The sequence below is a fragment of the Trichoplax adhaerens genome, genomic scaffold (assembly GCF_000150275.1).
Source record: "Trichoplax adhaerens TRIADscaffold_5 genomic scaffold, whole genome shotgun sequence".
NCBI classification, from domain to species: Eukaryota; Metazoa; Placozoa; class Uniplacotomia; order Trichoplacea; family Trichoplacidae; genus Trichoplax; species Trichoplax adhaerens.
This window is the reverse complement of record NW_002060947.1, coordinates 4,240,110-4,255,962: the sequence shown is the minus strand read 5'-3', so window position 1 is coordinate 4,255,962 and position 15,853 is coordinate 4,240,110. Positions and strand designations below refer to the sequence as shown.

Here is a 15,853-nt window from a genome sequence, read left to right as displayed (position 1 = left end):
TGATTGTATTATTATTAATGTAAAGGCCATTGAGATATGATAGAATATAAGCTCTTTCTAACGACAATTCTTTGCTTCCTATTAGGAACGTAACAAATTAATAAACTATAGATTTGATAGGATACAGGAAAACCTACGGGGTAAACCTTACGCTAGGCATATGGCCCCAATATTTTTTGCAATTGATGATCAATTAGATGATGATCAAGACGAGGAGGTAAGTAAAAAAATGTTCGCAATTTAATAGATTTATTTTATTTTTTGATGAGAACAGTGGATTTAATGTCATGGAAAGAATTTAAATAAGATTTCTTTTTTATGATATTATGTAGTTGGCCAAACTTATTCAAAGCATCGACAATGCTGTAGAATCACAACCTTTTATCAGTGAAAAGATACCGATCCAGTGGCTAAAATTTGAATGCCTATCTCGACAAATGACGAAAGAAGGAAAGCATTTAATATCATCCGATGAGGTCAGTGCTAAAGCAATTAAGCTCATGATTAAAATCGACTTATAGCTGAATTGTGTATGGTTATTGACACCGTTTCTGCGGACAAATTAATAAATAAATAAGTAAATAGGTTTATTGTCTAGACGATAAGGTAGTATTTCTTGGAATAAGAATATTTATGTCAGTTCAGTGAGCGTTTAATAAGTATAATTAAATTTAGTATTGATTAACTAATAAGACTAGACTGAACATAGTTTTAATTGCGTAAAAGAAATATAACAATCAAACAATAATTATCGATTGATAATAATTATTTTAAGGTTATATAAATAGCCATTTGAATAGTTTTTAAATTCAATAGATACATAAATAATATTGTACTGTAACTCGATTTACCAGTGCTGTCACATTTTTTTACTCTTGCATTGACAAATACTGTACCATATCTATAGCATATTTTCATTACTACAATAACATTATTCATTTTGTGATACGGATGATATTATCTTTGCGCACTAATCTTTTTCATACTAAAAATTATTATGTATTATTAGGTTTATCAGTTAATTGCATCGGAATCGCATATTATCGATCGATCTGCTATTAAAGTCATGTTACAATACTATCACGATCTTGGCAATATTGTACACTATCAAGATTCAGTCGGGAATACATCCAACAATATTACTGTTATTCTTGATCCGTTATGGTTGGCTGATTCTTTTGTTAAAATTTTAACTTTGAAAAACATAGGCAATAACGTTAGTACATGATTGGTATAATTACGGATAAAATGTAATCATATTTTTGACTATTAGTTAACGAACATAAACTCAATTGTTTAGTAATGATGAAACTTTAAAGCTTATAAATATCTATTTTGAAATTTGTTCTTATCTTATTTCAGTTTTCCATGAAATCGAATTCATTAGAATTACTTAATAAACGAGGAATATTGACTGACGATTTAATCAATTATATGTGGGGTGATATCATCGATCATAAATCAATGTTACTAAATTTAATGGAATCGTTTGATCTGCTATGTCGTCGATTAATTCCCCGAAAGGTCCAACAAATTCACTATAGCACCTAAGAAAATAAATAACTATCTTTCATTAGCTGTTTTATCAATTTCTACCTAAATGTCAGTCATCTTTTATTTACTATCTTATTTTTAAATTTATTCTTATTTTATAGGGATCATCTGATTGTACTGATTATGCGGAATGTGGAAATACGTATTATTTACCATCACGGTTGCAAAATCCCAAGAGGATTGAAGATATCTACATTCATAATAACTGGGATATATCGTTCTATGTTGACTTTGACGGATTTCTGCCAGATGGATTTTATAATCGCTTATTAATGCATGTCGTTAGATGGACACAAGAATGTGGTGGTCGAGAGCCTTATTTATATAATAACTGTGCTCGATTTTATTTAGATGAAGATCATGATTTTATACTACATCGAGCACCTATGCGATTTGCACGAATAAAGGTTAATAGTTTTGTAATGTACCAGTTAATGGCTACAATAGATGCTTTTGTTGTTACAGTCTGGCTCACTATAAATAAGAAGTAAATCCTAACCTATAAATGATACCCTGTATGACACCCTTACTAATAGGTTGTTGTCCAACGAGCAAACTTCGATGATGAGGAAGAAGGAGTTGTTATTGAAGTAAATAGACAAGCATGTACAAAGGTATGATTTCATTAAAAGATTGGCAAATATATTAGTCTCTGTAAATAGTATTAACACCGAAATATATACAGTTCTTATTTAAATACTTTATTTACAGGTTTTGCAGTTTGTTAAAGCGACATTGGCTAACTTGCGTAAAGCCTGGATCCGTCACCTTAATTATCAAATTGTTGTAGCCTGTACATGCAACAAGTTATGTGAAAAACATAACATTAATGGTTGTCAAAGAGAAGAGTGTTTGCATTTTCATGAATTAGAACTCTGCAAGTCTGCAAAGGTTAGCTTAGTACTAATGACAAATTTTTATTTTGCACTTTAAAAGAGATTATTACTTCGGAATATTATCAATTAAACCATAAATCAATACGCTGTGCCTACGGTCATCTTTTTGATTATATTCATAAGAATTTTATATAATATTGAAGAGATCTTTATACATATGTCATCAAACGGTCATAAAAATTGCATTTTTTTAGCTGGTCCTCTGTGATCATAGAAGAATTCGTACAGCACCATATAAAAAGTGGTTTTGTCCTGAAGTTAAAAAAGGTTGTTCTATATTGACCACTGAGAGTTAAAATCTTTAGATATCGACGTACATAAGTGCTAATCAATATACAATCATTAATATACCGGCACTATTTTGTAATAACTAAATTTCTATTGCTTTTTTTATTACCGTGTTTAATCTAGACAAGAAAAGCTTAGGATCCTTAATTAAGTCCAGTAGCAAGGTATTTATTTTATACCTATTTATAGTGACTAAAGTCTTGATATAGATACAATTAATGATGTAGTTCGTATATGTTGGAAAAAATCTAAAATAATTAAACTATCATTCATTGACTTCCATATTAGAACTAGTAGCTAACATATGTATTAATAAATTGATAGAATGAACAAGAATTTGAATGGCCCCATGAAGTTACCGATTTATTAACTTTACCTGGTAAAGCTAATTGGCGCACATTGGCTCGAAAAATGGGCTATAGTGAGATCGATATATGTAATTGGAGTTTAACAGCAGATCCTGCACATGCAATATTGAATGATTGGAGTAAAAGTAATACCATCGATGATTTATATCAAATATTGCAGTCAATACAACGCGACGATGTTATGCACATAATGCAGGAAATTGAGATTAATAAAGGTATGCTATAATAGAGTATATACTAATAAGAAATCAGTCATGTTAGAATTTTAGTTCATGTTCTATTTCAATTACAACGAACACGAAATAAATGTATAGGTTGACTTCTGTTTGATAGCTGTATTGTGATCGTTAACTAAATGATTGAAACTGATTTGGAAGGAATATTAAGAGTGTATCAATACCATTAAATAAGCTTACAATTATTTTTTTACGCTCAATTTCAATCATAAGGTATCGTTCAAAATTCAGACAGTAATAATAACAACATTGTCCGCTCCGATACACCCTCACCAGAAATTTTTATCAGCTATCAATGGGACCATCAAGCTGAAGCTAAAGCCTTATGTAGTCGATTAGGAAGGTATGGCTATAAATGTTGGATTGATATTGGTCAAATGGGTGGCGGTGATATTCTATATCAAAAAATTTACGACGGTATCAAAGAGGCCCAATTAGTGATTGCATGTGTAACCTCCAAGTATGTCTCTTCTAGTAGTTGTAGTAAAGAGATTATTTTAGCTGATATGTTAGGTAAGCCGATTGTGCCTGTCATGTTGGAAAAGGTCGATTGGCCACCACCAGGTGCAATGGCTATTAGCTTTTCTCAACTTATTTACATCGATATGAGCGGCCAAGGTGGTGGTCATGGAGGTAAAGGTAGAAATCTATCGCCACGCGAGAAATTTTCGGAGATTATTGAACGAATCAATAAATATGTTAAACTGAGCGATGAACAAATAACATCCGGCAATTCACTAGATAATCAAAATGATTCCACGAATAATCTTTCGCCTAATCCTAATAATAATAGTAATCATTATTCCAGCACTAATGCTGATCATAATAATACCAATCATCACAATATTAATGGTGGTGGTCATTCTGGAAATCATATTCGTTTCCATCCATATGACAATATTTCGATAGGATCTTCAATTTTTGAAGATGCGCTATTTTCTGCATTGCCACGTACAAGGACAACGTCTAATCCTCATGTTAGCCAATGTTGTAATATATTGTAAATAGTCATATTTTTATTAGGGCATGTCCACCCTAGTGGTGTGGAATTTCTCTTTTCCTGGCTACTATTTATTTAAATTGCTATTAACCGCAATACTACAAAATAGAAATAATGTATGATACATATGATGATACTCTTTCATGATCTATTCTATCTATCTGTTAACCTTAAAAATGGTGACATTGAAGCATTTTCATTTTTAAAGCTTTATGCAACAACATGCCTATTTGTAAATAATAATGCAAATTGAAGTATTTTTATTTATAATATTGTACTAATAACATGTGTATTTGTTGTTACTCGTGAAATGTTAGCATTTTTATTTAAAAGAAGCCTACTGTAGCAAAGGTATTTGTTAATAGTCATGAAAAATGAGCGTTTTATTGATAACAGAATACTGATATTATAGCCGAGCTATAATTGTGGTCTTTTTAATGTCTTAATAAAAATGAACGAATTTATCCAAATCATTTCAACCAGTGGATTGAAAGTAGGTCGAAATCCTATCTGTCAGTGCATTGCATTTAAAGAAAAGTGCAACTGGAAAGAAATTTCTATAAAATTTTACCACCTTATAAGTTTTTTATTGCCTTGACTGTTGGAATATTATACGGTTGCAAGAGTTAAGCTTCGACACACTCCTAATGTTGAAAAGGATTAATTAGTTTTCAGCTTACGTTAAAGATGAAGGCGCAAGACTTTATCTGTTGATATCTAATCAAAGAGCAATAACATGATCTATAGTTGCGTTAACTTCCATTATATTCTTTAAGTATTCCATTTCTAATATTGCAAATGGTATGCATATGATACGCTAAATACATATATATTAAGATTGTAACTGCTATGTATTTTCGTGGGGAACATATACTAACATTAACTAAGTGTAAGATTCAGATATATAACAGTAACGTTATTCGGAAACGAAATTATAATGCATAATTGAGGAATTTGAGAGTAACGAAGGATTTAAATTTTACTAACTTCGAAAAGCAGGTACTATAGGAAATAATATCTGAAACCCTTGAACTACACACCATAGCTGCTGCGTGAGAGAGTCAACATTATCAAATTTATCCTCGTTCTAAAATGCTACATTGGCACTCAGCTTCAATACGGAGCCCATAATTAGGTAGGCTAATGTCAATACAGCTCATGTGTGAGATTCATTTTAGATATTATTGTGAATTGTGAGAAGCAGAGAAGCGCAACGGTGAAAAGTCCATATAGTATACAATCTTAAGATTTGGTTACAACAAATGCTACCTTTAATAGCCGGAGGACTCTTGGATATAGGAGACTTCTCAACTTCTTTGTCCGTACTTAACCAAATGCCTTTTTTTATCATAAATGTCAATGGACGGTGGCAATGACTAAAGTGTCAATAAAATTTCGATACTCCTTTGCATCTCAGTGAATGATACTATACTGAGTAGGCTGGGCAATCTGGGTATTCAGATTTTCATTTAACTGGATTAAAATGGATGAAGATATTTATTAGGAATGACTACAATCCTGCGAATCTTTTACAGAATTGTGTTCTGTGGTCCGTTCTAATGCTCTACAACTACAAACTCTGGTCTACCGTAGTAAAATTATTGACGCATTTAAGTTGTATAAATTTCCACTGGCTTCTACAAGTAGTTAGGCCTTAGCTATAATTACGCACTTTACGATGTGCACTTTTATAGCTTGTGTAACTTTAGATAACCTAAAATAACTTAAGATACACCGCGATCAGTATGGAATCCATTATGGATGGATACTACTGTTATTCAAGGGGTAAAGCTGGATAATTTTGTACTTTGCGGTAGATCGCACCCACAGGCACAGCATAATAAGCAAGTACAAGCAAAATATAAATGAGGAAAGGAAAACAAGTCATGACGCAATCTAGCCTACGATGTGCATAGTTATAGTTTAGATTGTAACTAATCATAGTACATTTTACCTATATAAGTAGCAGTAAAACGCGATCCTGGAAGTAAACTCATTATATATTTCATATTTATGGGAGGGGTAAAAAAAAATAACCATGGTGACGCATTCTTCCAAGGTAGACAATCCTTAGGGGGAAAAAATAAATAGAGATCGAAACTAATGAAATACTAGTTTTCATATGTTTCTGTTATGACACATTGAGAAAAATTAAAAATAATTATTTAATTATACTGTCCTGTACTGCAAATGAAGTTCATTCGATCTGCTGGCTAACTAACATTGTACTCTTATACTTGTACTCTTGTATCTGCCTTCCAGTAAGTAGCCCAGTATTGATTTAGGGTAATTATTCAAGTATTTTTCTTTATTACAGACCCAATGAACCCCTGTAAAAATCCTGCTCCGGGTCAAGTAGAGAGTACAAAATTGAAATCCATTGAGGAATGGACTGATCAAGGTGAGGAAAAACATGATGCAGCAGAAGAATTCTTCTACTGTCAAGAGCGTAAGAAGATAAAACATGGTGATAGTTGGAGCCAATCGCTTGCCACTACAAATTATCAACGACTCCATCCGTACCAATATCAGCATCAAAGATCATCTGGATTAGACTTACTAACCGATCCATTACCATGTCTAGATGATGCAAACATTACTGATCAATCAAGAGGCGAATTGATGCCTTCAACTTCGGGTTATGTTAACTTAGTTGATCAAAATACGATTGAATTGACTACCGAAAAATCCCATGCATGGTCTAAACAACACCATAAAAGTAAGAGTAATTCCAACCATCTCTTACAGAGAAAAAAGAAGGACAGCAAAAAGACAACAAAATCTCACACGCTTTCCAATCAAGTGATTGTAATCGATGGTGATAATAATCATCAAATGACTATCCAAACATTACATCCATCGCCTAATCGATGTCGGTCTTCCAAAGTATCACTGCATAGCCCGTTAAAGTATCACCACGAAACTACTTCAAAACTATCTCCTCCCATCGTTATTATCGATAGCGGTAGCGATGAAGAATGCGTAGTAGATAATCATAATTTCGATTTGCTAAATAGAACTTTGAGCCGTAAAAATCAATCGATTGAGGTAAGGGAATCTCATTTAGGATAGGGCGCTAATAGCCGGCTAATTTATTCATCTAATTACTATCGTCATCAAAGTCTAGTAAGTGTACGTATGATAGACTTTATGGTTAGAATTACTATTTCTGTATTAGCTTCGCATCACTATCATACTATTGTGTATGGCTAAGTTATCGATATTCGTCGATCTTTTTATCAGCTAAATAATGAAATTTATTCCTTAATTTATCAAAGAGAGTTACTCATTATGATGAGATCATCGATATTCCATTACTAAATTCTAAATTAAAAAAATTGATTGAACAAACTTGAAGAAAACCTTCAACTAGTAAATTATTGAGTATATTTTCGAATTTATATCGTTAAAAGTATGCGCAAGAATCAGAACAATCTAATATGCAAAATCAACCGTTATCGATAGAAGAAGAAAGCATACTAACTCAAGGTACTGTATACTTCTTAAATTGCTAGGTAATATTTTATTAAAGAGTTAAAAATATGGTTAATTTGATGTTACAGATGATGGGGATAAAGGTGAACAGTCAGATACAATCAACGATGTAGTAAAAACAGCTAAATATCAGAGGTAAATATTCTCCCCAAATTCATTTCGTCCTACAAGTTTTTATTAGATTAAAAGAATTATGCTTAAATTGCTTACGAATTGATACTGAAATTATTGTATTTGCAAGCCTACTCTAAATTTTTTATACATACGAATCAGAGTGGAACAAATTGATTGTACTGCAACTTACAGTAATTATTGACTGGAAATGAAATTTACAGCTTTATATCGTTATTATCAGTTTAGAAAGACTATCAAAATTTTACTTGCAAATAGATATTAAGGTTGTTTGCTAACCTTATCTTAGCAAATTACGATCTTCAAGTTCTACGACATATGAAATAGAAGGGAAAATTTTTATTAAAATTAGTTTCGAACATTTTACTAGAATTAGAAAGGTCTTATATAATCATCATCATCGTATTATAGTGGAGCTTTGCGTGTGCAAACTCCTGCACAATCGACATCTTTCTGCAGCTGCTTAGTAAAATTGTAAAGGTCTTACATATATATATCGTCATCATCATCATCATATTATAATGGAGCTTTGTGTGTGCAAACTTCTGCACAATCCGATTTATAGCTACTGCTGCCGCATGTTTTTTTAATTATTATACAACGTAATGATTGATTCGGGCATCATAGTGGTGTTCTAATGGTAAATGTACCCTACTTTTTACATATATAGTAATAACAAAGGTTAATGTAAACTATATGAAGTTTCCGTTGCACGCTATCGAATGGGCATAAATTGAATTAGTGCATAGATAGCGTAATGAAAAAACACAAGCGTTAAAAGTGGATAAAATCCTAATTAAGCTAAAATTGTATAATAATAATTGTTTAAACATACGGTATTGCAGGATGGTTATTGTACGGCAGTATATTCACATAGCATCAACGTGGGAAAAGGATAACGCTAGACACAGATAGGAATCTAACACAAAATTAGTGAATACAAATTGAGTTGTACTGTACATCGAGGAAATAATGAATGAATAATGCCACGTAGTAATAGAAATCTAAATTCTAATATCCGCGAATGCCAACCAACAAAAATCATCCTCCGTTCACATGAACGGGTATTTTTTACCAGTTGATACTAATAGTCTTTTACTGACGTTATATTAGTAAATCTCCGTCTTTAAGTTCTAATACAAAAGAAACAAAATCGCTTGATAGCAACTATTTCCAGGATCATTTTGCGCTATTTCAGGAAAAAACTCTTGAACAAGGTATGTAAGAGTTCTATTAAAAATACTTGCATCTATTTCGCATTTATAACGAAAAGTAATTCACTATGTTTTATGCGGTGGATATTTTTTTCAGCTTTGAAAATAGAATACTTGCGATTACATTTGATGCATGAAATCCTTCAACTTGAAAATCAGTATAATTGCGTTATCCTATTTGAGAAAGCAGACGAGAAAAAGTGTCTGCATACGTCTATCTGTCATCATCAAATTAAAGTTCAATGTAATCCATCAAATAGAGAATCTATTATGAACGAGATTTATAAGCTGTTAAATAAAGTTATTGTTGAAGAGGACCAGTTTATTAGTACAGGTTGTAAGGTGGGAAGATTTTTAACATCAAGCCATTGTCAGATGAGATTGAAATCTTTACAAGATGAAAATGACTGCATAACTATCATTCTAGACGATAAAGATCAAAGGTATCAGTTAGCAAACTGTAACTAGATGTATTTATTGCTAAATCGATGTTAGACTGCTATCCTATATTCTATGTTATAAATGACTCATATTGATTTTAAGAAAACGATTCGGCTAGTAAATATTCCTTAAATGGGCAAAATGTTGATAATAATAAAAATCTTTTCACTACTGATTCATATTTCATATACTCGTATTGCATTATTAATAAAAATTAATTAATACATCATTGAAATGTTAATGCTATTACAGTCTATTCTCGTAAACAGTTATTCGATAAGTATCTACAATCGAAAGTTATCTGACTAGATGTTATGGAAGTGGTAATTATAATACCAAGTTCACGTTAAGTTTTAGTCTAAGACTATTCTTGCACACAATTTCTTTAAATCTTGTTGAAACCTGAGTTATCCGTCATCAGAATTTTTAAGGAACTAATTGATTATAACGGTTACTGTATTTAATTCGTGTTCGATAGCAGAAATCGATTGTGGTCTGATTAGGTATTATGAGAATATTGGCAATCATATTTTAATTCCATCGGCTGCTTTTTTACCCATAGTAACTTCTTTTCTTTAAGCTTTGGTAGTAGTTGATAATTCATCGTCAATGTTTTTGAGTACGTCACACTCATCTGAAAATGATGAATTAACTGGAGTACGGTATACTGTAGTACTAATAATAGCGCTGTACATTTACGTAAATTATTACAAGTTTAATTTTACTAGCTACTGATCTGCAATCAGTATTAGAAATTAAAAATTGTCTCTGTAATATGTTAGCATGACTAGATATTATTCAATTATTAATATCAAGCACTAATTTAATTTGCTGCTTTTACATATATAATTTCTATATTTTAATAATTTATAGTAGTATATCAACCAATTTGAAGGGCTCAAAGCGTATGAACCAGGTTAAAAGGAATGAAGTAAAGATTCAGAAAGTTATAGATTCTAATGGTAGAGCAAGTTGTAATTTACAAACTACGACGACATCTGATGTGGATAAAGTATCAAATAAATTAATTCTCGCTAATAATAATGAATTATCCGCGCAAACAGTCATCCCTAATACTCCTATAAATAAACTACCCCTAACGTCAACTTTGCCTAAGAAAGCCACGCCGGATAATATAAATGATCGTGTTGCTATTAAATTGGTAATAGGAAGTATCGAGAAAGAAGGGCGAGTAGTGCGTAAAGTTATAATTATGTTAAAAATTTTGTTATAAAAATATTGAAATATCTTCATTCAAATTACACTTTGCGAAATTAGCTATACACATAAATAAAGTTCATTTATATTATGCTATCTTGCATCTTTAGGCTGATGTTATCGTCAATTCTATGAAGCTGAAATCCTATTACGATGGCGCCATCGCTACCGCATTACATAAAGCTGGTGGTCTAGGTTATCAACTTGAATGTGAAATTCAGTTACAATTTCTAGGTATCAAGGATATTGGTAGTACTGGTGGGAGCTATTTTGGATGTAAAAAAGTATATCACTTGCCATTTTTAAGTTCCAGTAAATCGATCACAGTAAGTCTGTAAAATTTTTCATCATTATAATTCTTCCTGCAGGCTAAGCTAATTCATATCGAAGCTCATTAACCATTGAGATATGAATAAAGTATTGTATTCTCATGATCAATTTTATATTCTAGTGGCTAAAGGATGGGTTAGCGCGTTGCCTAGAAAAAGCCAAAATAGAATTGATGAAATCTATAGCTATACCCATGATTGGAATTGGTGGAAGTCGGTTAAAGGCTGATGAAGTGATCAAAGGAATGATCGATGTGGTATCTAGTTTCAGTCGGCAGCTTAAGGAAGAAATTTGCTTAAAGACGGTTTATTTTGTTATCCTAGATAACCAAATTAATCATCAACAACTATTTATAAGACTATTACATGAACGATCAACTGGATTAAATGCACCAAATCAGACTGTGCCATTAGTCACTACCACTCAATCACCGTCATCATCATCTCTCCTATCATTTAACAGTATACCTGCTACACCACCAATAGCTATGCAACCTGTTTTAATGCCAGATCGCAAGGAGATTGAATTAGTTACAAAATGTAGCAGTAGTAATCTTGCAAATAGCTCGAACGGTAGCTATGTACTGTACTTTACCGCTTGCTGTTATATTAATGATAAACCATTATATGTTAATCTCTATCATGGAAATATTGTTGCAGCTACAAGCGATGCCATTATTGATTTAACAGTATTATGTGATCAACATCGCAAATTAGAGACATTAGATGGTGTTATGGACAATTGTAATTCTCAGCATACATTGGAAACTTTGCAGTGTTTGCCAAATTTTCAACTCAATTGTAACTTATATCAGATATGTCCATATGGCTGTTTAACCGGTGTGGGTCAGTTATTAAGCTATATTAATGCAAGTGGTGATCGTTCTGTTTCATTCCCATTAATAAGTATAGAATTAAACGCGGAGTATATCCACCAGATACTCTTTGCGATTGAATTATTCTTGTTTAATCACGAAGATGATAAGACCAGATTGAATTGTGTTGATTTTGCCTTAAGTTCAAGAGATCGAGTGGAAGAGATTGCAACATGGATAGGGCAAGAGATTAAGAAGCTAAAGTTGCATTGGGAAATAACTTTTAGTATGGCAAACCCCCAATTTGGTTTAAAAATTATCTACGCATCTCAGAATCGCTATAAAATAGACCGGATGCGATCAATTGTGAATGATTGTGCTGATACTTGGAGGTGCCACCAAATTACTGACGAAGATTACTTCGTCGATATCGACCTAAATCGTTGGCATTATATAGCATTACAATTTTGGTGCAAATATAATACAATCCTAGTCTATTACCATCGAAATAAAATGATAAAAATTCATGGATTTGAAGCCGATATCTTAAATGCGATATCAGCTATTCATAAGTTATTTGCTTCACGGTTGAAAGAAAAAGCCGCTAACGAAGTACAAGTAGCGATAGCTAAAACTACTTCCTGGTATGCCATTATTGGTCAATCCAAATTTAAATTTGATAGTAAGATGAATTATGACCTCATTAAAAATTATGAAACCTATCTCCAAGATAAGACCAATAAGATTTTTTTGGTCGATTCAGGAATAAAATCGATTGACTATGAAAACATGATTATGACAGTTTCTGGAAAACAGTATCCGATAGGAAGATTTATGTCAACCGGTGAGTAAGATACAGTAGATTTGATTCTCTACTTTTGACAGGGATGACGATATGTCGATAAATCAATCTCTCTTTCTCATCTACGTATTAGCAAATACGGTACTATAAATGGGGGTATCTGCCAGTATAAATTTGTCCATTAAAACGGTTGAAAAGTTTAAAAACTTTTAAATGGTCATGAATCAATCTAATATTGTAAATAGATGACGAGATCACTGTACCTCCGTATTGGGATGAAATGGGTGAAACAACTAATGGTTATTATCACGCTGTTGATGTTACTAATCAACACGAAATAAGTGAAATTACAAGTCTTCTTGGATTCACTGGGCTTCGTGTTCGCAATATAACACGTATTCAAAACTGGAATTTGTATCGTCGCTATCAAATCATGAAAAAAGATGTTGAAAATGCAATCCGGAAATACAAACCTGGCACTCCAGTTGAGAAGCTGTTGTTTCACGGTACAGCAGGATCGAATATCGATGGTATATGTAAGAGGGGCTTTGATAGGGACTACTCAGGAAAATCATTTGGTTAGTTGAGACTCAATATTTCGATACAGTCCTGTTGATCTAGGACTAATGTTATTTACATGTATAAATGTAATTATAAGTTGCACTGAAGTAGCTAGAACGGGTAATATCTTATTAGAGTCGAATTGAAGTAGTTAAGATGTTTAAAGGTCGCAATGTTGCAACACATCCAGATACCATTACTGCCATTAATCACCCTATATTATAAATTAAGGTAATTAAAATATTTGAAGGTCGTAGTGTGTACTACAATTTAGGTTATCTATTTGGGCTCAATTAAAGCAATTACCGTAGTTAAAGGTCGCAACATCGAATATACCCTATCATGTATTACGGCTAGGTTAAGGCGGATAATATGTTTCGTGATTATGGTATCTCAATATACCATTAAGATCATATACCTCGCTTACAATTAATGCAATAAAGAGCTTTGCGGGTATGTTACATAAAGTTGAAGCAGCCAATTCTAGTCAAGCTGAACGAACATGTTTAGAGATAGTATCATTCACTATTATGATAATTATAACACTGTACTGTACAACAGTAAAATATTTCCTCTAGTTTGTTAATTTTGTAAGGCAGTGAAATAAAAGTAACTAGTTAACGTCTTTAGTGATCGCAACATACCACTAACGTCTAAATGATAGTCAAATTAAATAAATTAACGTGTTTGAGGAGATATTATCGTAGTTTGCCTCTATTGATGTCATATATTACAGTTAAATTGAAGTTATTAATAAATTTAGTGTCGCTGTATTGTAATGCATAATACAGTATGTTGTCGTTTAAATAATAAAAGTACCGGCAAATTAAGATGTTAAAGGTCGTAAATTGTAATCGAAATGAATTAACATGTTTAGAGATCGTTGAATATCGTTGATATTGTATACAGAGGTTGAAATTAAACGAACATATTTCGAGATTATTATATCGAAAATATGCAGCTATTACTCTAATGCAGTTTTGTAGTAGAAATAATGAGCATTTTTAGAAATGAAAATAAAGCAGTATAACACTAATGCTATGTATTATTCCGCGCTTTAAATAAAAGTGTATGTGCTAGTTATTAAGACGTTTAACGTTGTTAGATCAAGATGGAATTGGTAGTGTTAGTATAGTGTGACAATCTCCCTTATTTTGTTATCATTAGCCTATAGCTATCAATCTGTATTCAAGGTTAGTTCAAGTCATTCTAACGGTAGGTGACTTTTTTTTTTACATTACTTTGCTCTATAGGTTCTATGCTTGGAACAGGAACTTATTTTGCTGTCCGTGCAAAAACATCACTCACTTATGGTAATACACTATTAATAGCTCGCGTTCTAACGGGTATCTATGTTCAAGCAGGAATTAGTAGTTCGAATAAGCCTAATTTAACACTTATCCCAGGAAGTCAATCAGAACGAATCCATTCTGTTGTTGATAATTACACTAATCCAACTATATTTGTAGTATCAAATGATAATTCAGCTTATCCCGAATATATTTTACGTGTTTAACATGTTTTTATTCCTACACTGAGGATTATTATATATGTAAGAATACAATAACCTGTTGTACACTACTACATCCCTAATGTGTTGCGATAGATAAGGTAATGAATTACTAAGATAAGTATAATATAGTATTAATCCAACTATATTTGTAGTATCAAATGATAATTCAGCTTATTCCGAATATACTTTACGTGTTTAACATGTTTTTATTCCTACGCTGAGGATTATTATGTATGTAAGAATACAACAACTTGTTGTATAGTACTGCATCTCTAATGTGTTGTGATAGATAAGTATAATATAGTATTGCAGCTATACTATTTAAATGCAGTAAGTCCTAAATAAAAAGTGATTTTTAGTAAGTCTACTAGGTGAAGTGCATCAAAGTCCCTCGTGCCAACGTTAACAACTAAGCGTGGAAACACAACGAGGATAACTATTAGTATTGTACAGTATGTTAAAATTGCGATTTCATTAAATGAATCAATTGAAAGGGAGTAATTAATTTTAGTCTGTATATCACTGGTCTATCCATCATACGTTCATGAAATCACTCGACGATAATTAATTCAATATCTCCAGTGCTATTTTATCGCCGTCATCCAAATATTTGTATATGATAGCAAATATATACAGTAGTGGTAAGATAGAAATCTTATAGATATTTCTGATCAACGTTTTCTAGCTAGTAATTCTTATTGGTGTAGGCTAACAGTCCTTAATTTTCGTCGATGAGAATCACTCACGTAAAATTAATTTACTATATGCTTCTATAGGTATCATTCTATGAATCACCGTCGTCTAAATCTACGTATGATAGTATTTGCATACATCTTGCAAAGTAGAATGTTAACACTCCAGTTTTGATAATTTTACGAATATTTTGGTTCTACTTTTTCATCCTTAAAGTATGTTTGGCTAGTAACTTTTGTTGAAAGAGCCTTATAGCTCATACTTTCGGTCTAGCTGTAGAGGATTTTCTCCATTCTTT

General features: G+C 32.0%; 1 protein-coding gene across 1 annotated transcript; it reads left to right on the top strand.

Annotated features, from left to right (window-relative positions):
* Window positions 1–6,664: 6,664 nt before the first annotated feature.
* TRIADDRAFT_56554 (uncharacterized protein) lies at window positions 6,665–14,865 on the top strand (the record flags this gene model as incomplete). Its single annotated transcript, XM_002112891.1, has 10 exons — window positions 6,665–7,390; window positions 7,756–7,831; window positions 7,906–7,972; window positions 9,083–9,186; window positions 9,281–9,626; window positions 10,498–10,819; window positions 10,953–11,168; window positions 11,294–12,830; window positions 13,034–13,366; window positions 14,603–14,865. 10 exons carry the CDS (start codon window positions 6,665–6,667, stop codon window positions 14,863–14,865), a joined length of 3,990 nt encoding a protein of 1,329 aa, XP_002112927.1.
* Between the last annotated feature and the right edge of the window lie 988 nt (window positions 14,866–15,853).